Source organism: Vombatus ursinus, unplaced genomic scaffold (assembly GCF_900497805.2).
Source record: "Vombatus ursinus unplaced genomic scaffold, bare-nosed wombat genome assembly UNPS02014941.1, whole genome shotgun sequence".
Classification (NCBI taxonomy): domain Eukaryota; kingdom Metazoa; phylum Chordata; class Mammalia; order Diprotodontia; family Vombatidae; genus Vombatus; species Vombatus ursinus.
The window spans coordinates 2,479,008-2,488,968 of NW_020954719.1; the positions used below are offsets into that span (position 1 = coordinate 2,479,008).

Genomic DNA, 9,961 nt, shown 5'->3' on the forward strand with positions numbered 1-9,961 from the left:
TTCTGTTCATGTCCTTTCATTAATTCTTGTTTGCTTTTGGTTAAATTTATCAAGGGCTGATAGAGATAAACTGAGATCCCTCAATTTAAATTGTAGTTTTATTGTCTCTTTCGCCTTGTAATTGACTTAGTGTCTTTAGTGTATTTAGAAGTTATGCTATTGGGTGCATATGCTAACAAATTAATTCAATATTTGTGTTACCAACAAGCAAAATAGTTTCTCTTTTTAAAAAAATTAAGTTTAATTTTGCTGTTGACTTATCTGAAATCATAACTGCTACTTGTGATTTTTTTTGTGTTCAGCTGAGGCATAATAGCTTTTGCTCCAGCCCTTCATTTTAATTGTGAGAATTAATGTTTAAGTATGCTTCTTGTTGCATTTTGCTTTACATTCTACTAACATCTTCTATTTTAATAGTAAATTCATCCTATTCACATTTATGGTTATGATAGTTAATTGTTTCCTTCCATTCTATACTCATACTTTTTCTTCTCTATACTCCTCTTTCCCTTTAAAAGTCCATAACACACTCTCCCTCAAGTACATATGGAGGCCAGGGGAACATAGACTCAAGCACATGTGGCATGGGGGTAACACAGCTCCAGATTGCTGGATATCCTTTTGTCCCATTCATGTAAGCTCGAGAAGTTCCCCTTAGGTATATAGCGTATTTACTTTGTTTAGATCCTTACATAATCCAGACTGTAGAGGGCAACACCATCCTCCCAGTTCCTCAGGTTTGAAGTCCAGTCATCCTGGATTCTTCACTATCTCTCAACTCCCTTATTTAAGCTGTTGCCAAGACCTGTCTCACCTTTGCAGCATCTCTCGAATACATTCCCTTCCTTTCTTTGACACAGCTGCTACCCTGGTACAGGACTCCATCACTTCATGCCTAGACTATTGCAATAGCTTGCTGGTGGGTCTCTCTGCCCCATTTCGGTCCAGCCTCTGTTCAGCCACTAAAGTGATTTTCCTAAAATGAAGATCTGATCATGTCACCCTCACTCCCCCCCACTCAGTAAACTCCAGTGGCTTCATATTGCTCCAGAAGCAAATACAAAATGTTCTCTTTAGCATTCAAAGCCTCAATAAGCTACCCCCCCCTCATTTTCTAGTCTTCTTATACCTTAAGTAGGGATGGGTCTTCCTGATTTCCAGCCCAGTGCTTATCTGTTGCACTGCCTAGCTGCCCACTGCTTTAGAACTACACAATAAAATAACTGGTCATCCTTCTATATGACAGCCTTATAAACACTTGAAGACAACAGTCATTTCCCCCTCACCCCATATTCTCTTCTCTATATTAAATATCCTTAGTTCCTTCAGCCATTTCTCCAGTTCTTTTTATATCGTTTCCTAGATGTGGCAGCCCAAACAGGATATAGTTTTCCACATTTGTGGAAGATAAGCAGGGTATCTGACCAGGGCAAAGAACAGTGAGACCTTTACTTCCAGTAATCCAGACACTGTGAATGTTGCCTAAAATCAATTCAAACATCCTGACCTTTTCCCACAGAAGCTGCCATTAAGGAGAGACTAAGGTGTCTCTCTTCATGAATTTATGATTTTTTTTTGTTGTTGCCTAAATGTAAGCCTTTTTCCTATATCTGTGTTAAGATTCCTCTTTTTAAAAAAATGCAGTCCAGGGGGCAGCTAGGTGGCGCAGTGTATAAAGCTCTGGCCTTGAAGTCAAGAGGACATGAGTTCAAATCCAGTCTCAGACACGACACTTACTAGCTGTGTGACCCTGGGCAAGTCACTTAACCCTGATTGCCTCACCAAAAAAGCAAAAAAAATAAATAAATAAAATAAAAATAAGTAAAAATAAAAAATTACAGTCCAGCATTCCACTTTGCTTTTTTATTCCATTTCTATCTTAAAGAAATGCATTATTCTCTATTTTGTCCCAGCACCTACCCTGAAACACCCATATTTCAGATGTTAATAGGTTATTACAATAGTCCAGGGTAGAGGTAACAAAGTAACTATGGTATTTGCCAGTGAAAATGGAAAAAAGGAGACCAAAGGTTGATACATTATGGAATCTATAAGATTTAGGCAGTTAGGTGGCACAGTGGATAGAGTGCTTTGTCTGAAATCAGAAAGACCTAAATTCAGATATAACTAACCTTAGTAGCTGTGTGACCTGTGGCAAATCACTTAACCTCTGTCTGCTTATAATAATAGCACCTACCTCCCAGGGTTATGAGATCAAATGAAATAATATTTGTAAAAACCACTTAGCATAGTGTCTGGCACACAGTAGGCATTATATAAATGCTTATTCCCTTACCTTCTCATTTAGAGATTAGCTGAGTGTTAATGGTGAGGGAGGAACCATCTGCAAATCCAGGGTTTTAAATCTGGGTAAATGTGACAATGTCACTATGCCATTAACAGAATTAAGAAAGTCTGGAATTAGGAATTAGTTAGGAGCAAAGGGCAAGGATTGAAGAATGAATTGAGACCTCATAGCCAAAGGGGTACACAAAAGGGTAGCTGAAGAAAGCTAGAATCTAGAGTGGAGAAAAGACAAAGGCAAGAGAATGAAAACAATGAAGACAACAGGGCTGACAGTGATGTAGTGGATAGAACATGTGAGGACAGTTGGATTTGGATTGGCAGTAAGAGCAGCAGCTAGAGTAATGAGATATTTCCTCCCTTCCCATATACTGCTCCCAAGAAGAGATAGTAGCAGAAGTTACGCTGATAAAAAAATCCTTCCAAAAATAACATCGATTGTGGTTTTATAGCATTTATAAAGCACTTACTACGTGCCAGGCGCTGCGCTAAGTACTTTACAAATATTGTCTCACAAGATCTTCACAACAACCCTAGAAAGACGGTGCTATTATTATCCCCATTTTTCAGTTGAGGAAACTGAGGCAAACAGAAGTTAACAGAAGTTAAGTAGCAGTTAGTAAGTATCTGAAGCTAGGTTTGAATTCAGGTCTTCCTGACACCAGGCTCTATACTGTGCCACCTACCTGTCTCATCTAGGTCAGTGTCAGAGAGTGACCTAAAATTCATTGAGGTTATCTCAACACCAAAAGGCACCAGCTGTGTTCTACCCATGAGAAGGCCTTTAAGTAATGACCTTGCTGTCATTTGCAAATACTTTACCCCAAATTCTTATACCTTGCATTAATAGAATTGAAAATCTGTTCTTCTACTGTCCCACCTCATGGTTTGATTCTTGTTTCTTCACATTCCCCATCTGGTCCTGTACTTAAAACAAACGGATTTTTGGAGAGTGTCCACCAACAAGGATAAAATTGCCAGTAGTGTGGAATATTTCCTTTTATAACATTAATATTAAATTGAGTATAGATGTTGATTTCTCACATTTGCCTTTCTCAGATGGCAGTATTCTTATGGAACAGAATGTAACTCTTCTTTTTTCCCCCACAGGGAGACTATGTTTCTGCAAGAGGTTATTATGAGAAAGCCTTACAACTGGTTCCAAATAGCAAGTTGCTGAAGGAAAATCTGGCCAAATTGGATCGATTAGAAAAGCGATTACAGGAAGTTTCAAGAAAAAGATCAGACACAGTAGCACTTTGACTAAGGCTCTTGGGATAATTTGAGCTCTCTGGGAGAGGGAAAATTATGGGAGACTTCATTTTCGTAGCAGTGGAGACAAGACTTTGGTCAAGCTCATCATCCAGGATGGTGCATATGTATACAACCATTGCTAACACTAAGTGCAATGAAATTTGTATTTCCACAGGTCATAAAGAATGGTCAAGAGCAAAGGAAAAGAATAAGGAAATAACCTCATTTTAACCAACTGTTATGCTTGGGTTAGCCCTAGGGATCCCTCCAAATATTGCTCTTTTCTATCAATTCTGAAAGCCCATATATTTTTTTTCAGTTATTCATATCAAAAAATTTAAAAAGCATTAGACACTGTAGAGGCACAGCATCTAGTTCTTGTCGAGGGGGAAAAGAAAATGGAAGAAGATCCTGAGACTGAATATTTACAAAGCAAACCAAATAGAAAATTCCATGGAGTATTAGCAAAAGACCACCAAGGGATAATTTACTTAATCCTGAGGGCCAGTGTGATATTATTTGCAACCTTGGAGAGAGTATGGGGATCAATATCTGGAACCTAGGAGAAAGCACAGGGATAAAAGGATAATGCAAGGGAGGGGACTGTTTTCAAAGTTCTATTGGGAGTAAACAATGGCCCACTCTCAAATTTCTTTTTTTTCCATTCTCATATAATTTATAAGGAAAGCCACTAGAATTACGCTTGGAAATCCCTGCCTGTCCATGTGTAAAGGAAAGGGCAGGAGGAAGAAAGAGAAAAGGACAGTATAGTTAATTATTATAAGGAAATATTACTTGAATATTTTATTGTCACTAAACGTACTATCACTTTTGTAATAGTTCCCCTCCAGTATGTTAACAGAGCTGTTAAAATCACAAACACTATTCTCATGCTCTCATTCTGGGTGAGAGTTTACTATGTGTAGTCACCTCCAGATCTTCCTTGCCACATTCTGCCCATCTTCTTGCCACTCCACTGTGAGTACCCTTTTCCTTTTCTACCTCTTAGTCTGGACACAGTAATTAAAGCAACCGTACCATTTCTAAAAAGGGTGTGTCAAATCAATTGCCCTATGATTCTACTCACCATTCTTATATTTTTCCAAATGAAAAAAACCCATCTCTGGCTCCCACTTCCATATATATCATATATATGTGTATATATAAATATGATATATGATATTTATTTATAAGATATGATAGATGCGATATATCTATATTGCATATGGATATATCATATAGATATGTTATCATATCTATCATATATATCAATATCTATATAAAATATCTTCCTCTATTTGAATGTAAGCACCTTAAGGATAGGGATCATCTCGCTTTCTGTATTTTTATCTGCAGCACTTAACACAAGTGGCTTGCACATACTAAGCACTTAATAAATGCTTTTATATTCATCAATTCATTCTCCCAAATATTGACATTTTGATGGAAAAAATTGTAATTTTGCAAAACAAAGTTAACAATATAAATGAATAGAAATCACTTTATTAGTTTAATATTGGATATCCTAGGTCTCATTATTTTTTGAGGGGGGAAATAAAGTATTGAGAAATTTTTTTATAGTCAAGCACAAAAGTATAAAAAAAAAACTTTAAAAAGAGAACTTGATTCACTTATCTTAGAGTTAGTGAGGCTCTGTGCCTAGAGCATGAAATGAATTAGACCCAAGGGCCTTGGTTTATTTGTTTTAGAAATGTATTTTTTATTGTTGGGCTTTCCTGAAGAGTACAGAGTATGTTTTGTTTCACTGACTTGGTGAGAGACTGTCTAAATTGCTAATTAAACACAATACACATCTTTTTCTAAGTGAAAGTAGAAGCAAAGTGAAACTCATAATTTGGACTTTAGTTTTGAGTGTTATTTATTTTTAACTTATAATAAAATGTTTAGTATATGTATGTACACATCATTTTTTGTAGTGGTTTAATACCATATTTCCAAACTGGTAATGAGAACAACAGAAGACAATTCCAAAGTGAAAAGTAGCAAAGTTCTAACGGTACCCACAAACTAGAGATGATTTAGAACACAGATGTCAAACATGTGGCCCATAACACTCCCAAGTGTGGCCACACCAGATTATAATGTTAATATGTGGTTTGCTAAATCAGTATGTGGCCTGAAGACATCCTTATGTACAGGTTAGCAGCCCCCGTTTCAATCTGAGTTTGACACCACTGATTTCAAGTCATTCGTGGACAATCTAAGCAATTGGGTGGGTGTCAGTCATAAATGATGGATAATGCTATAAAAGACTGAAACAAAGAGAATGAAAGTGTTCATCCATTCTAGAAACTTGATTCTGATAATCATTTTCCTTTAAACAGTAATTACTAAATGCCATGCTGTGTGTGGCACTGTGCTAGGTATTATACAAACAAGATAGACTCAAAGACATTCAAATCTAAATAGGAAGGAACATGGCATCCACACTGTAGTTCAGTAAATCAGACCCAAAAATAAATCAGGAGGAACCTCTTGTTCTCAGGGACAGCTTAGGAAGGTAATAGAGAGGGTAAATGTCTTTTCCTTATCTAGATGTGTGATGTAGTTCAATATCTAATCTTAAGAAACTTACATTCTAAGAACATAAATTCAACATTGAAGGAATGAAAAAAATTTTTAACAGATTTTCAAAATGTAAAATTATCTTGGAGAGGAAACCTATATTAGGTTTTATGTTTAGGCTAATGTTTTAATGGAGTGAATCCTATAGCTAGTTAAAGCTTTAAGTACATTTTAATTTCATTGATTCCTCAGGAAAATAAGCTTTTAATAGTTGCAATATCACTATCCTAAATTGTATATATAGCATGGAGCTCAAATTTTAAAGAGTCCCCAGCTTGTTGGTAACAAGCATTTTCAGGTATAGCAAACACCGAGGTGGTAAAACAAATGGAAAGGCACCTTAATGTTAGGGATGGAAAGCCATTCCTGGAGTCAAGAAGACCTGGGTTCAACAACAGTTTTTGACATCTACTGGCTGTGTGACCCTGGGTGAATCACTTAACCTTTCAGTGCCCATGTGACTCTCTCTAAGCCTCTAAGTTTCAGAATAAGTGCAAATCTGCATCAGTAGAGGGAGTTTCCTCATGAGAATTCTGTATACCAATGAATTATAGGTCTAGTTCGAAAAAAGAAAGGCCTAAGAGGAGAAAAAAACCTCAAATTGAAAAGGATGTTCTGAAGCTATAAGACACTTGGCATAATTAAATTGGCAGTTAAATCCCAAAAGCCTCTGAGAGAAACAGGTAAAAACCAAATCAAAACAAAAACATATCACTACTGATGCAATTTGTGTTTTTGCACTAGTTAGGTGTTTTCTACTTTTAAAAGTATGAGATAATAATTTAGATAGTATTTCAAAAGACATTTAGGGCCCTCTATATTGATTTTTATTTGTATTTTTAAAAAAGAAATCTGGACCTGTGATTTAATTTGCATAGGGATCTCAGTGTAAAGAAACTCCCTCTTCCAATCAATGCAGATTTAAAACTTTTACAATTTCTGGATTTATATAATTGCTTTGGGCACTTGAGAGGTTATTATGAATGCCTATATGGTAACTGGGACTGTAGTAATGATGTAGTCTCTACTGACAGCACCATTCTGTGTTGGTAAAATGGGGGAAAGAAACCAGAGAATGAGATAGAAATGGGTTAGCACTGAATTTGACATAGTACCAATTCAATGACTAAAGTCCCACCCCTGCACTCTTCTATTCTAGGTGTAGTATATTTATTTCTGTTTCTCTCCCACCACAAACTACATATGCTAACTAGTAGGTACAGAATGAAAGATTGCCTTTGGGAGCTATCTTAAACATTGCAAACTGGTGGAATTCTTCCTGGAAATTTTTCTTAACTTTGCTAAGAGCTACAGTATTATGAAGTCAGTTTTTGAAAGGTCAGTTGATAAAGGAGGAAAAAAACAACAATTTCATTTCCAAAATAAGATCTGTAGTGATGTTTTAAGGCCAACTATTTTTTTCCCAGATTAATGATCTAAATACCAGGACAAAAGGAAAGTGCTTCATATGCTCCCTACTGTTCTTTGTGTATATAAAGTTATTCAGACCTCTGCAGAGACCAGTATAAATATTAAAGAGGGATAAGTATAACAAGTAAAACAAGGCAAAGATTACCAATATGTTATGGGTCACCTGGAATAAAAATAAATTTTAGTCAATGTAGCCCCAGAATGCATTCTTTCCTTTGGCTTTTAAGTCTTTCACAGAATGTTTTAGTTGCAGTCCTGTGGAACGTGAAATAAATGATATTTGCTGAAATTCTTAAGAGGAAACACCTCACACAGTGCACATTTTAAAATTACATTGTGCAAATACATTTTAGGTCAGAATCCAAATGAAGACATCAAAACAGTTCCAGACAAATTAAACTACAAAGACTGGTTATAATTTGAAAGGAGAGCCCAGCTAAAAAAAGTTTGTGCATGTTTTAACTGGAAGGGAAAAATCCAACTTGCAGGTGAGTATCTTTATCTGGCAGCTTTCATAGGAGTTTTACCTACTTTCTTCTTACTGAGCCAAGTGTGGTATAGCAGCAACATCACTAGACTTGGCTCAGGAAGAACTGGATTCACATTTCTTTTTCTAGCCATGCAAACCTGGCCAACTAACCTCTGTGTGCCTTAGGAAATTCTCCAGGATTTACATACTAAGTTACAGAAGAATGACTAATTTCTACCTAGTTTCCAAAGACAGAAGAGGATATGCTCTTTTGGAATTTCTAGCTTATTAAATTCCTAGGCTGAAGTAAAAAAAATTAACCAAAGATTACCAAAGAATTAAAGGGGGAGCATAAATAATTGTTTGAATCTACCTTCAGAAAATTGAGAAGCAAGTAATTTTGTTGAACTGCATATGCACCTGGACAGTTTTAGCTATAATTCTTCAGAGATTGCAGTAGTAGCCAAATGAGCCTATGCACATGAAGACAAGATTTAAATTGTACACAACTCTAAGGGGTGTGGCATTCTTTAAGATACTCAAAATGTATTATCTAACTCATAGTTTATGACTCTAATCATTCATCCTTTGGAATTGGGTATAGATTCATTGTGGTTTTCCCCCTGTTTTTGTTTGTGTCTCTGTTCCTCTTAGGTAAATAAAGTTATAGGAAACTACTAACAGATTATTTTAAAACCAAGTGTGACTATATTTTGCTTATTTTTTAAAAAATAAATTTTTCCTAGTTTCCAGCTTACTTTTACTTTTACAAATACTCCCCATCATATAGGCAAGACATGGCTCTGTAAATAGCATCTTTTAATTACTTTTTTGAAGAATAAATACACTTCCTGATAGTTGAGTAAACTAAAGAAAGGCAACTGATGATTGCCAAATTGAAAGATAATTATAATTTAATATATATTATATATTATATAAACATATATAAATATAATTTAAGATAGGGAATCTTTCTGTGCTTGCTATTAGTGTTTTGGTATAAAAGAGAACTATATTGAAGTTATTCCTAAATAGTAATTCTTTTTTATTTCTGTTTTCAGTAGGTATGTGGCTTAATGGTTAAGAGACAATATAACTGCATCAGAAACATTGTCTGTCTGTCTGTCTCTCACTCTCTCTCACACACACACGCGCGCGCGCACACACACACACACACACAGCCTGTCAAAATTCCTCAAAGCAAATGGTCCTATTTAAGATATGCAAAGGAATAGTTATGGTTATTTTTATCAATGGGTCCCTGTTTAGTATTCCTTTTTTGATCTCTAAAGGATCATTCTATTAAAATGCTCAGGAATATTTAAACACATGTAAAATGAAAAACTATTCCAATTTACAGGTTTTTATTCCTACAAGAAGCTATCTTCATTTTTGTCTATCTGAAAAGGTCTCTATCAGGTATAGATGTACTTGGTTTCTCCCCAGTTTGACCAGCATGGACAGTGGCATGTAATATTTTAAACTCAATATCAATAAATATATATATTAAGAGCCTTGTATGTGGAAGGCAGGGAGACAGCCAAGTCTTGGAATGGATTCAAGTCCTACTTCTGACACATACAACCTTTGCCACCTATGTGATCATAGGCAAGTCATTTAACCTCTCAGTGTCCCATGTAATTCTCTAAGATTTTCATTTGTATATATGTTATTGATCTGTATTTCCACAGGGCCATTACTATGCCAAATAAAGCACAGGTTGAGAACCCCCCCCTCAAAAAAAAATGAAAGGCATTGTGCCTTGAAGGAGCTCACAGTCTAGAGGGGCAGGAAAGTCAGACACAAGTTAATATAATATAACTTAGTACATGAAGAGGAGCCAACAAAGCTCTAAAGAAGGAAAAAATCATTTCTGGTGAGGAGTTTGGGGGCAGGGAGTAGAGAGTTATTATATCA

At 35.8% G+C, this 9,961-nt stretch overlaps 1 protein-coding gene across 2 annotated transcripts in view; it reads left to right on the forward strand.

The window, feature by feature from the left end:
* The window catches only part of TMTC1 (transmembrane and tetratricopeptide repeat containing 1), a 309,040-nt gene extending 304,280 nt beyond the window's left edge, over positions 1 to 4,760 (forward strand). For both annotated transcript variants that reach the window (XM_027844461.1, XM_027844462.1), the window contains one exon: positions 3,415 to 4,760. In XM_027844461.1, coding sequence (XP_027700262.1) covers positions 3,415 to 3,567 — 153 coding nt within the window. In that variant the 3' untranslated portion in view covers positions 3,568 to 4,760. The remainder of the gene's footprint in view (positions 1 to 3,414) is intronic.
* Positions 4,761 to 9,961: the final 5,201 nt, after the last annotated feature.